Source organism: Podarcis cretensis (assembly GCF_951804945.1).
Source record: "Podarcis cretensis genome assembly, chromosome: 4".
Taxonomy (NCBI): Eukaryota; Metazoa; Chordata; class Lepidosauria; order Squamata; family Lacertidae; genus Podarcis; species Podarcis cretensis.
The window spans coordinates 24,749,252-24,769,066 of record NC_137173.1 but is presented as its reverse complement, the minus strand read 5'-3'; the positions used below and the strand labels follow the sequence as shown (position 1 = coordinate 24,769,066).

The following is a 19,815-nucleotide window of genomic DNA, read 5'->3' as shown; positions in this document are numbered from 1 at the left end:
GCAGATTTGGGAGGGAAGTTTATGGCAACAGTCCATTATTAATATATTGCTGTTAAAGCTGCGGGTTTGCAGTCAGCCACTCTCCCCAAAGACGGCAGCAAATGTCATTTTGACGAGAGTGCCCTTTCAGACCTGCTTCCAATCCAAAGCTACCAATTAAGTCGCAGGCAGAAGAAGCCATGGGCTCCATTAGTTTGCATAAAGACGCTATCAAATCTTTTAAGTTCTGCTTAAAAACACACACACATTCTTCATGCAAAAAGGATAACAGCTGCTGCAATTTTCCCCAGGAAGACATCTGAAGGCAGCCCTGTTTAGGGACGTTTTTAATATTTAATGCTGTATTGTTTTTAACACTGGATTGGAAGCCTCCCAAAGTGGCTGGGGAAGTAAATAAATATGGGCGGGGTATGTATGTATGTATGTATGTATGTATGTATAAACAAACAAACAAACAAACAAACAAACGTGTGAAGGAGCGGGGGAAATCATCATCATAATCATCCCGGAAGCAGCAGCAGCAGCGTACGAATCTACCTCTTGCAAAGTCTATAGTTCCTGATAGGTGCTCGCGGCGCTCTTCCTACTTCCGGGAAAATGGCGGCGGCCTGGAGAACCGTTGGGGCGGTTGTCTCCCGGGGATACGTGAGGCGCGGCGGGGCGCCGGTGCTGGGCAGCCTACGGGCCCACAGGCCCCGGGCGGGCCCCTGGCTTGCCACTGCCGCTCTGGTCGGAGGCGGCGCGCTGGCGGGCTTTGGCGGAGGATGGAGCGGGCAGGGCGGGAGCGGCGGCTTCCTGACAGTCCTGGCTCAGGTAGGAGACGAGGAGCCGCTGCCGGCCTTCCTCCCTTTCCTCGGCGTGGAAAGGACAGCGGGAGCCTCGGGGGCCGAAGCCAGCGCGCTTGCCCAACCCTGTTCCCTGTTCGTTGGTTGGTTTCCGGGCGGTTTGCGCGGCTCCTTGCCTTCCATCGAATGGGAAATATTCATAACCCGCCTCGCGGCAGCGTGTGCCCGGGCGGCGTGGCGTTTCAGATGGGGGCCGCGTCAGTCCTGTCGCAGCAAGAACAAAAGGGGCCCGCCTTCAATACTTGGCACGCCTCGTTGGGGCTTAAGCTCGGGGAAACCCAAGAGTCTCACGACCTGTCATCTTTAGACGCAGGGATTTTGTTGTTGTTGTTTAGTCGTGTCCGACTCTTCGTGACCCCATGGACCAGAGCACGCCAGGCACTCCTGTCTTCCACTGCCTCCCGCAGTTTGGTCAAACTCATGCTGGTAGCTTTGAGAACACTGTCCAACCATCTCGTCCTCTGTCATCCCCTTCTCCTTGTGCCCTCCATCTTTCCCAGCATCAGCATCTTTTCCAGGGAGTCTTCTCTTCTCATGAGGTGGCCAAAGTACTGGAGCCTCAGCTTCACAATCTGTCCTTCCAGTGAGCACTCAGGGCTGATTTCCTTCAGAATGGAGAGGTTTGATTTTCTTGCAGTCCATGGGACTCTCAAGAGTCTCCTCCAACACCATAATTCAAAAGCATCAATTCTTTGGCAACCAGCAACTGTAAAAGGGACAGTTTCAAGCAGTGGGGATCAGCTAGAGCTTACTACTACTACTACTACTACTAATAATAATAATAATAATAATAGACACAGAATAAGCACAGTAACACCAGTGAAAAGGGTTTTTTTAAAAATCAGTTCCGCAAGGCTGAATATAGAGGCATAAAATAGAGTTGTTTGCCCAAGTGCTGTTGACTCATTTATTGCTGCTGGGTTTTTTGTGCTTCAGAGGTCTAAGGGAGTCTGTTGGCACTTTTGTCATGGGGGAGACAATGTGATACATGGATATGATGGTGTAAATAGTAATAATAATAATATTTATGCCCCGCCCATCTGGCTGGGCGGCTTACAGCACATGAAAAATTGTAAAACATTAGACATTAAGGCAAAACAAACAGACAGACAGACAAACCAACCCCACTGAGGGCAGTTTTATAGTTTTGATTTGCAGCGTTGATACCTAAAGGCGGAGTAAAAAGAAAAAAGAGGAAAACTCAAGGAAGTGGTTATATGTGGATGTGGGGTGAGGGGGAGAATGGCTTATCTAGAAAATAAATGCAATGCTTGCTGGCTTTCCAGTACTGTACTGATTCTTGGAGTTTGAATAAGAAGCAGTGCTGTTGTGCTGTGTTAGGAGAAATACTTTAGGAAGGGTGGGTAGGTTTGAATCAGAAGTTGGTGTCCTCTGAAAGTAAAGGGCAGTTAAACTGAGCTTGAACCCTGGGAAGATGGAGGGACTCTGGGTTGGTGGTTTCTGTGTCTGGGAGATCAACCAGTTGCCTGTTAATGGATGGGGTTGCTCTCCCTATGAAAGAACAGGTTCAGAGCTCCTGCATCCATAATTGTCACAGGAAGCTTAGGTAGCTTCAGTGACTAGGAGTTCATTTACCAGCTATGGTACTGTGACCATTCTTGGACAGAGATTGTTTTACCATCGTGATTCATGCATTCGTAATGTCAGGCCTTGATTATTGCAAGGTGCTCTATGTGTGGCTACCCTTGGACCTATTTCAGATGCTCCAGTTGGTACAAAATACTGCAGTTAGACCGCTGATGGGGATATGCTATTCACAGCACATACCTCGGGTGTTCAAAGCTTGCACAGGGCCAGGTTCAAGGATCTTTTATAAATTTATAATGTCTCTGACAAATTAGGCCCTCAATTATTTTCAATCCCTTTTATCCCTGCCAGATCACTGAGGTCTTTGTGAAAGTCCTTGTTACTCGTGCCTTATATATCGACCAGGATTTCTGTGTCCAGTATTGTGGGCCCAATTTTGTGGAACTCCCTTCCAGTTCTAGTCACACAGGCTGTATATCTTGAGCCCACTGAATACTTTTTTATTCCAGCGGGCTTTAAAACTGAAGTCTGATTTTATATTTCTAGTACACCAACTAGAGACAGTTGTAGTTAAGTGGTATACTAATTTTTCGCATAAAATAATAATAAAATGGCTTGACAAAAGATGTGAAGGAAGATATATGGAAGTTAATTGGCAACGATATATGAGGAGCACAATTACATTTCACTTTAAGTGAGTAAGTCAGTATTTACAGTGCTATTGTTGTAAGTAAACCTGACAGGAGGAAGTGTACTTGCTTCTGCTTAATAGCATATATTATAGGATAACAAAGGTGTTAGTCACTGGCAGTACCTGTGGATGAATAAACATCTGTTTTCAGTCTTACAATCAATTAATTGTAACTGGTTTACATCAACTTGTGATGTTTAATTTTCCATAATGCAGTCATTATAGCTTAGCTGCTATATGTATTTTAAGTTCCATTGGGCTGATGGAAGTTACTTCTGAGCAGTCATGTATAAGATTTTATCACTAGGGCATTCATTGTTCAGCTGTATGAAGCTAAAGTTTAGTCACTAAACATACATCAAAGTATCAAATAGTTCATTTCCTTTAGTTTATATTGTACTGGCATAACTTTAGCTTGTGCTTCTCTAGTATAACATACCATATTTTTCCATCTATAAGACGCCCCCATGTATAAGACGTCCCCTATCTTTGGGGACTCAGATTTAAGGAAAAGGGGGGAGATATATCAGTGTATAAGACGCCCCCTAATTTTTGACATTATTTTTTAGGAAAAAAGCCTAGACTTATACGGTATATTCTGATGGACAATATTTTTTCCCATTTGCACTATGCCAGAATGTCAGTGTGTAAAAAGTTAGGAGCTTGTGTTATCTGTGTAGCTGTCACCTGATGCTTAACTTTGTTTACATAAAAATGTACTGAATTGGTTCCTATAAGATTAATATATATTTACTCATTCAGAAAAAAATATATTTCACAAGTAAAATGCTCAACTATGCTGTCTGAATTGCATCATGTAGGAAGCCATATGTTTTAAAAATAAATAAGGACATTCATGATTTCAAAAAGAAGTTACTTACAAAACACCCTTTATGTCCACCTCTCTCCTTAAAAGGCCATGGGAATTACGTGGTTGCTGTCTGGGGTTACTTTCATTCCAAATATCAGTGCTTTGTTTCTTAGGGGAAGTGAAATAGGATAAACCTTATGTCTCCTGGTGAGTACAGAGAGTCTCCAGATCCAAATAGGAAGCATTGTGTCTATTTCTAGACACCCAATAATAATAGAACTGGTGTAGCATAACGACTGAGGGTAGAATGAAGGGAAGTCCCTGGTTCAGACTTTTAACTACAAATTGCCTAGCAGGCCTTAAGAGAGCTGCTGATTCCCTCCCACTCACAAATTTACAATATGAGGAAACTTTGCGGCCTTAGGTCTCTAGTAAGGATTACTGTGTTATTGTGCACGAACCATTCTGAACACTTGAAATGTACTAATCCATATATATGGCATGTTGCTTAGACTTTTGTGTTGTCCACCTCTGAAACTAAACTTTTGTTAAAATGTAGTGACTCTTGTAATTCTCCACATTTAATTCAAAATACAATAACTTTCAGTTATTCAAATTGTGAATAATTTCAGTCGCCCTCCATTTCTTTCCCATGCTCTGGATCTTTCCTGTTTTAGAATTTAGGATGAAGGTAGTACATCAGATTTCTGCAGTGCTCAAAATAAAAAGCTTTTTCTTCTGTGTGGACTCTGCGTAGCAATTAGCACAGTCATTTTCCAGTGTTGTTGGATGCCAGACATAGTGATACTTCATACTTGTTTATCTTTAGCACTGTATTTCCAATATCGGAGTCACAGTAATGTACTGCAGAAGATTTTGAGATGGGTCACTTCTGTCAAACATCTGTTGTTGGCTTTGACTTAATGTTTATTTTCAGACAGCTTGCAATCCTCTGCATTAACATGCCACTACACAGCATGCTCCTCTCATTAACCAAGTTGGGCTTGGAATGTCTTGTCTTCATGGGTTTACTTTTGTGATCTTAAGCCTTGAGCTCAGCCAGTTCTTTGGTATAGTGATTTGTTTTTGCATTTAATGGCCCTTCTAAATTCTGTGTATTAACTTCAGCTTCTAAATCAAACTAGTCTTTGGTCCTTTCTCTAGATTTATTCTCTGGATGCAAAAAGCTTAGCTTTGGAGTCTTCAAAATTGCTTCATTTTTTTTTATTATTTTTTAAAGCAAAGCGATTGTCTAGATGGGCTTGCAGTTCAGACAAATGCTTTAAAAGTCATAGAGCACCTTATGCATTGAAAGTATTATAGAAATTACCAATAGTTTAACTGTACTGTTAGTGAGGTATTGTAATGGGTAGACTATACCTTTATTAAGTCCTGTCTAGGGGGTGGTGTGCATAACAAATAGTATCCTATACATTGAGTTGTGCTTGCAGGCTTGGAACAGAGCCATTCTCAGTGGGGGCTGAGTAGGAGTTGGTGGCCAAGTTACCTTCAGTTCTAGAACTGATCAACTTTCCTTCTAATTCCCATCTTTATTCCTCAGTCCATGCATTCAGGTCAATGGCTGATGGGAATTGTAGTCCAAAACATCAGGTTTGGGAAGGCTCCCTTGAAAGATGAAATACAAGAAGATAAAGACAGATGATGTACATATTATAGCAGGAAATTGTTTTGTTGTTTTTGCTATATGTATCTTTGTTACGGGAACTACGGGAGGATGTTAGAGGCAGAACATTCTCTTGTTACCTACATTATGGGGAGCTGGCTCCAGGCCTGTTGGCAGACCAACTCTGTGTTAGAAAGATGTCTGAAAATGTGACATGAAGACTGGCAACATCAATCCCACCGTGTGGGAATCCCTTGCAGACAACCACAGTGCCTGCAGACAGACAATCAGGTTGTGTATCCATAGCATTGACCAGAGGAGGAATGATCACTGGGAGGAGCACAGAGAGAAGAAATGCCAGCAGCACAACTGGACACCTTCATCTACCCCAGCTGTAACAAAACATGTCTCTCCTGTATCGGTCCTTACAGTCACAGCAGGCACTATAACCTTCCAGTAGTTTGACTTCACCTCCAAATGCTCACTCCTCCATTGTCTCCTGAAAAAGACAGATGCCAACCAACTATCTGTATTATTGTTTATTAGACCACTATAACACCATCAGTTTACAAACAATTAAACACAATTAAAATTGTGAAATTAACAAGCTCATTTAATAAAGCAAGGTACAGTGCCTGACATAATAATTTTGCCACAAGATCATTCATAGATGAAAAATCGAATTATTCACTGAAAAACTGATGAGTAAACAACATCATTTCATGAAGTTATAGCCTGCAACTATCTCTTGTAATAAAGTTACCTACAGAAGGATTGCTGTTAGAACATTTAATTTAATCAACAAGTCTTCAAATTATGTAATTACAACACTATTCATTGTTCAAATTGATTTCTGTCCTGCATATATTATGGCTTAGAGCATTATCAAGTTTCACAATATCAAGAATTGGAGAACCTGTTTGCAAGAAGTATACATAAGTGCTTGATGCTCTGCCAGGAGCTTCTACCAGCTGGCTCAGTTGTATGAGCTTATGTGGGAAAAGTCTAGAGTTCCTATTTTAATCTCTGTCCCAGAATATAAAAACAACTTGAATTTGTACAAGCTTCTGCTTAAAATGAACCACAGATTCTAAATATGTGTGCAAATTGTATGATGGTGATAAGTGGGTATAAAATATACCTAATTACAGTACTATAGTTTTCGTATTATACATTGCTAAGCATGTGTACTTAGAACTAAGCCCCATTGAGTTTAGTGGGACATACTCCCCAGTTAATATGTATCGGATTGTGGCCTTAAGCATCTTGCAGTGGATATTTTTCCCCTTTTCGTATTATGCACAACAGGAAAGCAATGTAGTCATTACTATTATGGCATATGTTATGTATTTTTGTGTGTAATATTTTTCTCAAATGATATCACAACCCTGAGGTCAGCATGTCTTGTCTTAGTTCACTGTCTTTTAAACCCCCAAACCCCTAACAAGATTTTACAAATCTTTCCTGGAAAGTCTTTTTATTATATGTTATAATCAAGCTAGGAACTCCCCATGCTGCTTTTATTCTGTATTAAAACATGTTAAAGAAGCTCTTTAAGTATCATGTATCCCTGAAGAAGTTTAAATAACTTGGGTATTAAATATATCCCAAGTATAATGCTTTGCATTAGTGACATACAGACATTGTCATGTTGAGTGACCAAAACAGTCAATAATATAGCAAGTATGGAATCTGTAAGGCCATAATGTTATGTTTAAATTTAGAAATGGATTTTACTTAGGGGTGTGCACTTGTTTCACAACATAGTATCACTTACAACTTTTTGAAAGCAGGATATAAATATCTTGAAACTTTGACTCTGAAAATATAGTGGATCCATGCTTTGTGTTAATATTTCAGTTAGGGTTCTGGAAAATATCCAGTACCCTCTTATATACTTGCTTTTCTCTAATCTGCTTTGTTACGGATATTCATTACTTTTGCTATGTGAGATTAATTATGGAAATCCTAAGCATCATTTGCATTTATGCAACAGTGTCTTTAAAATATGCTGTATGACCAAAGGCGGATGATGTTGATGGCTGTTGTTTGTAGGACAACTCCTGTTCTTTCCTTTCTGTCAACAAATGCAATACCTTTAGTTTCCATAAGTGTTGACAGATCAATTAGCAGGAATCTAGGTAATTGGGGGCGGGGAAGCATTTTGTCTAAATTATAAAATATGGTATAAACAGCAAATTTTAACTGCATTGCCAGGCATCAATTTTCCTGTGGCTAATTAATTCTCATAGACACTAATTAATTGGCAGGTGTTCCAGGGTCCATATATTCACATAAACAACACTTAAAATAAGATTGTGTGCATTATACAATTAGTTATATTGTGTTGTAGCCAATGGTGCATGAACAGAGGCAATACTGTACAATTTCTGCTTCGTTTCATTTCCTCTCCTTCCCCCTGTACTCCGCTCAAAAGGCCTCCCTGGAGGGCCGGGGGACCTATTGAACATTGTGGACTGTATCCTACAGGGGTCCAGAGGGATGCAGAATCACCCTAAATATTGAATGCTTAAATATTTAAAGTTAATGGATACAGAATGTCCCTAACTGGTGTATATATGATTATTCCTCCTCTATACTTGTATGGTTAATCTTTCTGTTGTATGTCAGTTCGGTTGGAATTAGCCCTGTGATGTGCCTACTTTGGTGATAAAGCATGGTATTCGGGCATACATAAGCCCAAGGAGAGAAGTCAAAGAAAAGTTTTCATAGCAGTAAGGAGTTAGATTGCCTCTTGAAGACTTAATTCAGAAATAACATGTGCTGGGGAAAGCTTTTGGGTTTAAGGACATGCGCACACCAAGGACACATTTATAGAGCTCAGTTCCTTCCAACCTGCAAAAATCTTTTCAGGCTCAGCTTATCTTTGCCGTAGAAAGGATTCTGAATGTGAGTTTGGGCTCTAAGAAGCATCCAAAGGGCTGTTGTGCTTAATAACTGACAAGAGGAGAGTCAGGGGGCTGAAGCATGTTACTAAGGGTCCCACTTGAGTACTTTGTGCTAAGGAGACGCAGGTGGCTCTGTGGTATGAACCACTGAGCCTCTTAGGCTTGCTGATTGGAAGGTCGGCAGTTCAAATCCACCCAACAGGGTGAGCTCCCGTTGCTGTGTTCCAGCTTCTGCCAACCTAGCAGTTTGAAAGCATACCAGTGCAAGTAAATAAATAGGTACTGCTGCGGCGGGAAGGTAAACAGCATTTCTGTGCGCTCTGACTTCCATCACGGCAGTCCATTGTGCCAGAAGCGGTTTAGTCATGTTGGCCACGTGACCCGGAAAGCTGTCTATGGACAAATGCTGGCTCCCTTGGCCTGAAGCGAGATGAACGCCACACCCCATAGTTGCCATTGACAGGACTAAACTATCCAGGGGGTAGCTTCTGTGCATTATTAGCCTTGGTGTTAATTTTCAGTTTTCCAATCTCATTATGTGGTTCATGTGGTGGTGTTTGTCCTAAGTACAACTGCTCTAAAAGAGTGCTGCAAATGTAAAGGGAGGTACATCGGTATTTCCTTGTGATTCACTTTATTTAGCCATGTGGCAGTGTGTTCCAGACCATTCCAAACGCCTTCCAGTAAATGCGCTTACAGAAAACTGTGGCACATCTCAAGTTGATTTTTAGTGCTTAGGTCACCACTCAAGCAGGCGTTCTGATTCTTTCTTTCTTTTTTCCCCTCCATCCATCAATCAAAGACACGAGAGTGTGCTGAAGTTTCTAAGAGTTGGATAGCCTATACAGCAGCGGTGGGGAAACCTTTGTGGCTCAAGGGCCACTTTAACTCATGGTCAGCTTTTGGGGGATGTGTGCTGCTGGTGGGCATGAGCACAGGCAAAAACAGATAAGACATGGGTAGAAGAACATAGACCAATGGATGTGGTTCTTACATTGTTAGAGAAGATTACCTTTCAGCCATGCAGAAATTGGAGGTTTCTGCATGCACTCACATCTCCATCCTCCATGTGTTCATGCAAGAGACCGTTATCTCAGTTCATGGACATGTTCCATGCTGGCAGCAGCACTTGAGGAAGGTACACAGCGAAGCCACTGAAGGGGGAAAACTGGGGAGGGAGAATGGCCTGAGGGAGAGGGGCCTGAGGGCCAGATAAGAAAGGCCTGGAGGGATGCATCTGGCTCTAAGATGTGAGGTTCCCCAGCCCCACCATTTACAGACACAGTAATTTGCAGGAATAGCTACATGCAGTAAAAGACATTACAGTGGTACCTCGGGTTAATTACTTAATTCATTCCGGAGGTCCCTTCTTAACCTGAAACTGTTCTTAACCTGAAGCACCACTTTAGCTAATGGGGCCTCCTGCTGCTGCCGTGCCGCCGGAGCATGATTTCCGTTCTCATCCTGAAGCAAAGTTCTTAACCTGAAGCACTATTTCTGGGTTAGCGGAGTCTGTAACCTGAAGTGTATGTAACCTGAAGCGTATGTAACCCGAGGTACCACTCTAATGCTGCCTGGAAATGACACAGTATTCAGCTGAACCATTAGCTGTTGTATTTTTCAACTGGTGTAGCTTTATCTGTTGCATTTTATCATGCTAAGTCACTTTGAGATTGCCTTTGTAAAAAGCCACCAACAAATCTAGTAAATCATCATTTACTAGATTTAGCCCATCACAGTTGTTTTGTTTTTCTAAGTTGTGTTATTATAATTATTATTATTTATTAAATTTGTATACTGCCCTTTATCCATAGATCTCAGGACAGTTCACATAAAATTACAAAATAAAAACCACAAAATACATAATAAAATTAAGAACAACAACAGACCAATAATCCCTCCTCCCACAACACATTTAAAATGTCAGCACTTTAAAATAAACATATGCTTTGGAATCAGTAGTCATTAAACTATATCTACCACTTTGAGAATGTTTAGTTAGCTATGATGGAGAGTTGGTAATCTGTTTCATGTAATTGATGACAATAAGTCTTTATATATGCTGGAAACAAATCAGACCTTTCTAAAACCCAGAAATGTTAGAACAGAGTCACAACTTCTCTAGAGGATAAAATGTAGTGCATTTTAAATAGCAACGAAAGATACCACTGACAAGTAGGTTCAAACAAAACAAAATTACTGGAACAGATCAAAATGAAGGTGGTATGGCTAATAAAATAATAGCAGTCTTGGGGCCTGTAATTCCTCCTTAGATTAGATACATGATATTTTGTTGGCACAGAGTTCAAACACTTATTCCCATACTATTAGTAATTTGACTTCAGTCATGCACAGGCTTGTTGACAGCTATTTACTAGAAATCTCCTGTAAAGTTGGGAAGGTAGACCAGGTATCCTGCTGTGCAGCAATAAAGGTATTGGCATACCAGCTGCAAGGGCTATTTTTAGCTCAAGCTTTAGGTTTATGATGGCATTGTGTATTAGTAATAACCGCAGTAAAATTTCAAAGTAGTAGAAACCTGAACATATTCTGGCATTATGCTGTTTTGTTCCTCCTTTGAGCAACTGGGAATTTAGACCATTCCATCCATCCTGAGTGTGTTATAATGTGTACTGTTTTGAATAAGCCTTCTTGTAAAGCTAAAACTCCTCTACTACACAATGGTCTGAGGACCTCAGGATCCTGGCTGCATTGGACATATTTCATATAGACATCAGTTTTTTGTGGATACATAACTTGACATCTGGAGGGCTTATATTGACTTATATGTTTAACTTAAAATATGTGTTATATGGTTATTATGGTTTTCTATTACCGACTATGGTTTTCCATTCCTAGTAGCATTATTGATATATTTTCCATTTGCTTAATTTTATTTAATTCCATTTTTAATTCACCCTGCCTTTCCCTTGTTCAGTTTTCAAAAATAATAATTTAAAAATGCTCCTCTTAAGGCAGCTGAGATCTACCCACAGAAGAGCACTGTTCACTAAATGCTGTTGACTTTTTTAAAGTCACAGGCAGGGAACTGACCCAGGACTGGGAAAGTGCCTGCTGAGTAGAAGTTTGATCCTTTTGAGCCACCATCCTTAAATACAATTCCACATTATTGCTCCCACATCTGACAGAAGAACATGAGCAATGTCTTGGCATTTAGTATTGACAAAAGCCTATAAATCTTCTAAAATTAAACTGTCCATTATACTCCCATTCAAATCTTCATTAATTACACACATAGTCATGTTTATGAAAATAGTATTAACAATAAGAATATAATTTCAGAGTACTGTACTAATGTATTTAATACAACAGTAGGTTAAATTATAGTGTATTTTAAGACTTCTCTGCCAAGGGCAATAAATTTAACAACATGGTTATTAAAACCTTTGTATAAAACATCATAAGAACAATGCAGACTAAACTATTCTTGCATCCGAAAAGCTGGAATGCAAAGAAGTTTTTATTCTTTATTGCCTCAAGTAAAAATTCTGTGGAAACAGATAAGTGATGACAAAGCTTTGATGTTAATAAACCCAAATGGAAGTCAAAAATCAAAGTGTGTAAACGGCTAGGTTATAAAAAGAGAGATGACAGAGTTATACCCTGTAATTAGGTGTAATTTGTGCTTTTGGCACAGCTATTTGTCCTGTATGAATGAGAGGCTGTCTTACATTTTCTTTGCTTGTATAATAGAATTACAGTACTGACACATCTACTTAAACATGTACAGGGTTTCTTTCTTTCTTTCTTTTTAAAGTATTTGACAACAGCAGCACCCCCTCCCCCCTTGAGATGCCTGACTTGGAGATACATAGCTTTAAAATTGGAAAACTTGAAGCAGCAACTTACCTGGTGCAGGTATTTAGTAGAAAAAGTAGTAGCAAAGTTTTGGGGTGGTAGTAAAATACAGGAAAACCACAGTTTACCTTTCTGGCACAAGTCTTAACCGCAGATGTACTACAAGTTGTCCACACAGAGAAGAGAACAATTGAACAATTCAATTAAATAATTTTGTGACCTTGCTTGTTTAAGAGCTGCCTAAATAATGTCTGATCAGGGTTTCAAAGTAATTATATACTAAAAACAACACAATTGTGTTGGCTGTGCTACTGGTCTGGGTTCCATGTAATTGCAGCATCTGCAGGGTTATCAACTTCTTCTGCAACTGGAAGTTGAGAAGGAATGAGAAAGAGAAATCTTTTAACATCAGTGAAACTAGGATTTTATGTTGCATTTTTGTAACATTTTTGGTTGGTTATTATTTACAATATTTATAAAAGCGTCCTCATATTTTCTGTTGAATTGTCATCATGCTTAACTCTCTAGTAACAATTTAATAACAATTTAACAATATAGTCCCAATTTTTGTATTGCTGTTTCATTATTGCCTGTGCTAAAATTATACCCACGTGTTACCACAGTACCATGTATTTAACCTACATGTCCTTCTGTAGGTTTCTAAAAGAGAGATTGCTAAATTGTTAGGTTTAAATCCAGAGTTGCTTAAAATCTTAAGCCTTTAAAATGTACAGGATGTGCTGCAGGCTCGAAAGTAATACCATTTAGTTATATGGGGCTTACTCTCAGATATGAATGAGTATTGGGCTGGAGCCTTAGTAAACCTTTCTTGTGAGTTACTTTACTTTTTCTTGAATTGCCTGCTGAAGGCTTACCAAAATCCTCTTAAAATTTCCTATAAAGCTTTGGTCAGAGGTCATCACAAACTTCATTGGTTTGTAAATACTTTGTTGTAAAATTGGTCATAAATTAGTGTAATTGTTTTTTGCTTAAAAATAGAACTGTCCTCTTGTGACAAGTGCCATTAAAGTTACATAAATATTGGGATTCCAGTTAAAAAAATACATGAAAATTCTCTCTCCACGAGGTTTTTAAACTGTTTTTTAAAAAAACATTTGACTGGGGAAAACATAAAGAGGTAAGTTTGAAATCATGAAAAATTAGGATAGTATTTGCTTTCCTGAATTTTGTGTCAACATTTGCTTTATTCCTGCTAGGCACCGTACAGATTAGATAAGCATGGCAAGCAACTATATATGAGAGGAAAAGTAGCTATCTGGAACTACCATAGCTTACCTTTGATCCTGGAAATAGGATCAGAGACATCCAATGCTGTGGGGTAGAAGAAGTTCATTCCTACTATGTGCTTGGCATCTTTATGAATTGTCTCTTTTCATAAGGTCCTAGTACTTCAGTCAGGGTAAAATGCACCCCCCAGGAGATAGCACAGGGAGGTGTCTTGGTTTAGTTAAGAGGTGAAATTACAGGGAATCAGGCAGAGGGCCTTCTCACCGGTGTTGCCCTCCCTGTGGAACGCCCTCCTATCAGAGGTCAAGGAGATAAATAACTACGCAACTTTTAAAAGACGTCTGAAGGCAGCCCTGTATCAGGAAGTTTTTAATGTTTGATGTTTTATTATGTTTTTATATGGGTTAGGAAACCAGCCACCCAGAGTGGCTGGGGCAACCCGGCCAGATGGGTGTGGTATAAAGAATAAAATTATTACTTATTATTATTAATGGGTTAGGAGTAAAAAGTTAGCTATGAAAACTAAGGTGATCTAGTTGTTTATGGTGTGTTAGGAGTCCTGGATTCAAATCGTTGCGCTGCAGACAGTTTGGACAATTCTGCACAGCTGTAAAACTCTGCTCTGTTTAAACAATTCCACACTTGTGCAATAGACTTCCATTAGCACAAAGAGGATTTCTCCTTCCTCTTCTCCCTCCTGCAGCACCCTCTACACCCCACAAAACTTCTGCAGATGTTTGGTGGACCCACTGGAGCAGATTGGGTATGTGTGACTTTATTATCACATTTACTTTATCTAAACTTTTTTATTCTGCCCTTGGGGACACGGGTGGCACTGTGAGTTAAACCACAGAGCCTAGGACTTGCCGATCAGAAGGTTGACAGTTCGAATCCCCACAATGGGGTGAGCTCCCGTTGTTCAGTCCCTGCTCCTGCCAACCTAGCAGTTCGAAAGCACGTCAAAGTGCAAGTAGATAAATAGGTACCACTCTGGCGGGAAGGTAAACAGTGTTTCCGTGTGCTGCTCTGGTTCGCCAGAAGTGGCTTAGTCATGCTGGCCACATGACCCGAAAGCTGTACACCGGTTCCCTCGGCCTATAAAGCGAGATGAGCACCGCAACCCCAGAGTCGGTCACAACTGGACCTAATGGTCAGGGGTCCCTTTACCTTTACCTTTATTCTGCCCTTTATCATATTACATTTCAGGGTGATATTCAAACACCATGTAAACTACAGGATCTGAAAAGATTCAAATCCTGTCTGATGTGAGACTCAAAGAAAAATGCATTGAATGAGCTCTTAGAAATCAAATGAATTTTCTTACTTTGTAAATTATTTGTCAGTTTTCTTAGTTCAAGCTTGACTGGCAAATGACAGTTGGTGCTGGGAATTTAGTACACCCATTTGTGGATATATTGAGATTTAAAAATAACACATACTTTTTAAAACATCTAGAAGCTAGCTTATTCCCTGTAACCTTTGTTTTGCAGATGGATTTAGAAAGTATGCTGTATTTAAAATCTGAGCATGGATTTAGAGCAGCTTTGAAACTGTTCTTATTGTGGCAGAATAGAAATAGTGTGACATGACTACTTAATCTTTAGCTGGGCCAGGGATTCTTTATACATAATCCCATCTTTCTTAAAAGATGGTAATGCAATGTATGTAGTGCACTGCAAAACGGTTAAAGGAAAACTTGTTAAGCCCAGAGGCCTATAATGGAAGCATTCATTAAACTGCTTTTGAAGAGTGTTTTGAGTTTTAACACTCAGATTCGTTGTTCTGGAGTTTGTGAGGTCCTCTAGATGTTGCGGAACTCTTAACTCCCAGCAGCCCCAGCTAGCATGGCTGATGATCAGGAATGCTGTAAGTTGTAGTCCAAGATCTGGAGGCCAAGGGTTCCTTTGTTGTATTGCTTCATTTTGATTAACATTTGTATCTTTTTAAAAATGTTACTGCCAGCCCTCTTTATAAAAAAAAAAGGTGGTGTTTGATTTATTAGTTAAGCGTCAGTTATCAGTGAGAGTTAAGAAAGCATGTTGCATCGTTATTAAATACAATTCTCATTCTTTTAGACCACTTTAAGTTTTTTCTATAGAAAAAAGTTACCTAATATGAAAGTTAAAAGATCTCCTGCTGTTTGTTGGGAAGCTGAACTCTCTTCATACTGGGTACTAGAAAACTTGTTTTGTGTGTTGTGATGGACAACAGAAGCAGTGATCTTTAGTTTGTACCTTCTGTGGTTAATGGATCGTGTGTAAGTGGAGTGCACTACATATACTTAACACTAGCTTTGATGTCTGAAAAATCACTAAAGGGTCTTGTTTGAAAAACAAACCTCTTGCCATATTTGTCAGAACAATGAAATGAGCATCTCTTGAAAGCAACTATGTTGCTGTGGGGCAGGGGTCTGCAACCTTTAAGACAAAAAGAGCCACTTGGACCCGTTTCCGAAGGAAAAAAAACTGGGAGCCGCAAAACCATTGCGACATTTAAAACAAATATATCTCCGGAGCCGCGATCTAACAGCGGGCAGGAAGGTGACATCAGGACGGTGCGCGACTAATGCACGCACCGCCCCCATGCGACGTCACAGCCAGTACAGCGCCCGCCACAGTGGGGAGTGTCAGGGCGCACAATGCGCCTCCTCCCCTCGCTAGTATCCGCCCCGGAGCCGCGGCAAAGGTGTAAAAGAGCCACATGCGGCTCCGGAGCCACGGGTTGCAGACCCCTGCTGTAGGGTATTGAAACAAATGTTCCTTTGAAATCTGAGTGAATTGTAAGGAGAGCTCAGTTGCTTTATTCTTTATGGAAATTTTGTCCTTGATGAACCAGCTGTGTGGGCTCGCATAGTTTGCTTCTGTTCTTATGAATGACTTCCTAAAATAAAGAGAACTACATTGGGTCAAGAGGTTGAACAAAATACTTAGGGAAATTACGATCCTTCACTGGCATACTCATGGCACATACTGGTGGGAAATGATCTCTTGTGTGTGTACCACTTCATCAGAATTAGTTATCTATATGAGCAGGTTCTACATCTCTATAACTGATTTTAAAAAAGAAAAAACCCACATAACAACTGTGTGATTGATTAATTAATTTGGGCATAACGTGTATGGTTCTCCACTTCGAAGGAAAGGAGTGCCAGAGCTCAAGCTCAGTAATAACTTTTAATAATGTTTTGCATGGAGAAAAAGATCTCAGTGGCCAAGCTAGGGGAAATGCCTGCATAGAAATTAGTGACCCACATTCAGTTGAAATACACCCGAGCTAGATGGACCAATGGTCTGACTTAGATAGCTTTAAAATAATAATAATAATAATAATAATAATAATAATAATAATAATAATTTATACCCTGCCCTCCCCAGCCAAGGCCAGGCTCAGGGCGGCTAACAAGCAATAATAAAAACAAGTTGAATGAATACAACTTAAAAACAAGATTAAAATACAACAATTAAAATATTGAAACATTAAAATATTAAAATGCAGCCTCATCACAGGAGGAGAAAGGAAAAAGAAAAAAGAAAGAGGGGGAGGGAATCAAATTGGCTCCAAGCCAAAGGCCAGGTGGGACAACTCTGTCTTACAGGCCCTGCGGAAAGAAATCAGATCCTGCAGGGCCCTGGACTCATGAGGCAGAGCGTTCCGCCAGTGTTGAAAAGGCCCTGGCTCTGGTTGAAGCTAATCTAACTTCCTTAGGACCCGGGACCACTAGGGTGTTGCTATTTATGGACCTTGAGGCTCTCCGTGGGGCATACCGGGAGAGGCGGTCCCGTAGGTACAAGGGTCCTAGGCCTTGAAGGGCTTTAAAGGTCAAAAGCAGCACCTTAAATCTGACCCTGTACTCCACCGGGAGCCAGTGCAGCTGGAAAAGCACTGGGGGAATATGCTCCCATGGCAGAGACCCCGTGAGGAGCCTCGCTGCAGCATTCTGCACCCGCTGGAGTTTCTGGGACAGCTTCAAGGGCAGCCCCACATAGAGCGAATTACAGTAGTCAAGCCTGGAGGTGACCGTCGCATGGATCACTGTGGCCAGGTTGGGGCGGGAAAGGTAAGGGACCAACTGCTTGATGCGGCGAAGGTGGAAAAATGTCGCCTTGGCTGTTGCTGGAATGGACAGATTCCTGCGGAATAAGACTACCTCCATTATCTGAGTCAATATGCCTCTGTGTAACTATTGCTAGAAATAACAAATGGGGAGAGTGCTGTTACACTCATAGCCTTCCTGCAGGTTTCTCACAGTCATCTGATCAGCCACTATAAACCGTAGAAAAATGAGGAAAAAGTAGCTCAGCTGAGCAAAGCAAAGCAAAGCAAAGCAAGCAAGAGTCTTTTCTTATCTTTTTTTTTTTTTTTGCTAGCCATTATGAGAATTCTAGACTAGATGGGCCTTTGGCCTGATGCAGCAGGGCTCATCTTCTGTTCTTCTTGTATTGGGCAACTTCAAGAAGCCCAGTGCCTCTCCCAGGACTTATGCTTTGCGACCGAGAACCGTGAAAGAGTGATGTACTGCCTAAAGCAGATATCAAAATTGTAGAAGTTAAATAATGATGCTCGTATCTGTTGCTATTTCTATGATGTGTCTATTTTTGCCAGAAAAATATGTGCAGTTTATGTGACCTTAAAATGGTTGACTGAAATCCTTTAAGGCAGAAGATACCATACCACAGTATAAATAGCAATATAGGTGCCAACCATAAATAGGCAAAAAATAATGTGTCTGACTTTAGAGTCATGTGGTTCAGTTGCATCACGTTTGAAAAATAACTGGGAATGGACGGGTGCTGAATTAATGGTATAGTTAAGCTTGTCATTAACACTTATGGCGGGTTTTTGGAAACCATTAATGAAACCTCAGCTTTTTAGCAGCTGCCACTTTAAGAAAGCACCTGAGATCTTTAAGGTGGCAATAAAATCATTGTAACTTTTAAGTAGTCGATGTTTTTTAAATTAACATTATGCAGAACAATGGTTAAGGAAGCACTATTTAATATGATGCATCAAAAATTTTCCCTGGTTGTAGGAATTGTAGGAAATCACTCTGTATAAAAACTTCTATACATATTCTATGTGGTAGCAAAAATAGTGAAGTTAAGTGAACTTAAAAAAAATAAATCAAAAAATCAAATGGAGCTTTAACAGCCTCTGCTAAAATACTTTTTAGAGCTATAAACTAACAGAATAACAGGTGCTCCAGCTTTTGTTCACCTATACTTACGGAAGATTCTTAAGCTGGTAGCTTGCTGTGTTTGTGGAGCCAACAGAGTAGGAGAGCCATAAAACTAAGATGAAATACGCAACTAACTATATTTTAACATCTATTATTTATGCTTGCACAACTTAATTTCCATCTTATTTGAACAACATTTTGTGTTTTTCACATCACACACATCATCACAGAATTTGGTTCAAAGCTCACAAAATACACACAATCCTGGTTTTTTAAAAAGTACCGTAATACACAGATTAAACATGTACGTTGTTAAAAATGAGTTTTCCTTTGGGAGGGAACTGTTTTGAAGGGAGCCCTTACTTTAATTGTATTTATCTAGGGTCATGTACTTTGCGTGCCTTAATATAACTTATATGGTGATTACAGATTGTATAAGGGAATGCTACAATACATTTATGGCAATATAAAATTAAAATGCATGTGTCACACGGTATCTTGCCCATTGCCATTCTTCTTACTCTATGTTGACTTCATCTCAGATAATAAAAGCAAGACAAAATAAAAATCACAGGTTTTACAGGCTTTTGGTTCCCCAATGTATAGATGTTTATTTTTGGAGCAACATTGAGAACATATGACTGGCTTTTTTGTTGTTGTTGCTTAGAGAGTATTGTCAGTAAAGCATTCTTGGTCCTCTTTAGTGGTCCGTAAGGGAAGAGCTAACTCAACTGCATTTGGTATGACCTAAAGTTTCTAGCTGTGCTGAACTTGTGCATGGAGAATACTTTATTTCCACTAGAAGAAAGGAGTAACATAATATGGTTGCAGAGGTAAAACCCTTAGATAAACTCTCTGAATCGACAGTTATACTAACAAATAATGTAGTTCTTATTTTGTCTGACTTGCAATAAATTCAGGAAGGAAATGTCAACATAGTTCTTTCATCAGAACAGTCTTATGGGGGGTCATTGTTGCAGGATGACACCTTGTTGGTTTTCATCTTTTGGGGTTATGTCTGTACATAAGGAATAAATGTGTTCATTGCACTTGAGTGGCAGAACAGTTTCTGACCAGCTTATGAAGAATTGTCTAATAAAGAACAGAAAACACTTTTGGAATGTGCCACATTTAGTCCAATCCA

At 40.0% G+C, this 19,815-nt stretch overlaps 1 protein-coding gene across 1 annotated transcript in view; it reads left to right on the top strand.

The window, feature by feature from the left end:
• The first annotated feature begins 582 nt into the window (after positions 1 to 582).
• The window catches only part of MICU2 (mitochondrial calcium uptake 2), a 67,427-nt gene continuing 48,194 nt past the window's right edge, over positions 583 to 19,815 (top strand). The window contains exon 1 of the mRNA XM_079973943.1: positions 583 to 813. Within this exon, the coding sequence (XP_079830069.1) occupies positions 598 to 813 (216 nt within the window). The 5' untranslated portion in view covers positions 583 to 597. The remainder of the gene's footprint in view (positions 814 to 19,815) is intronic.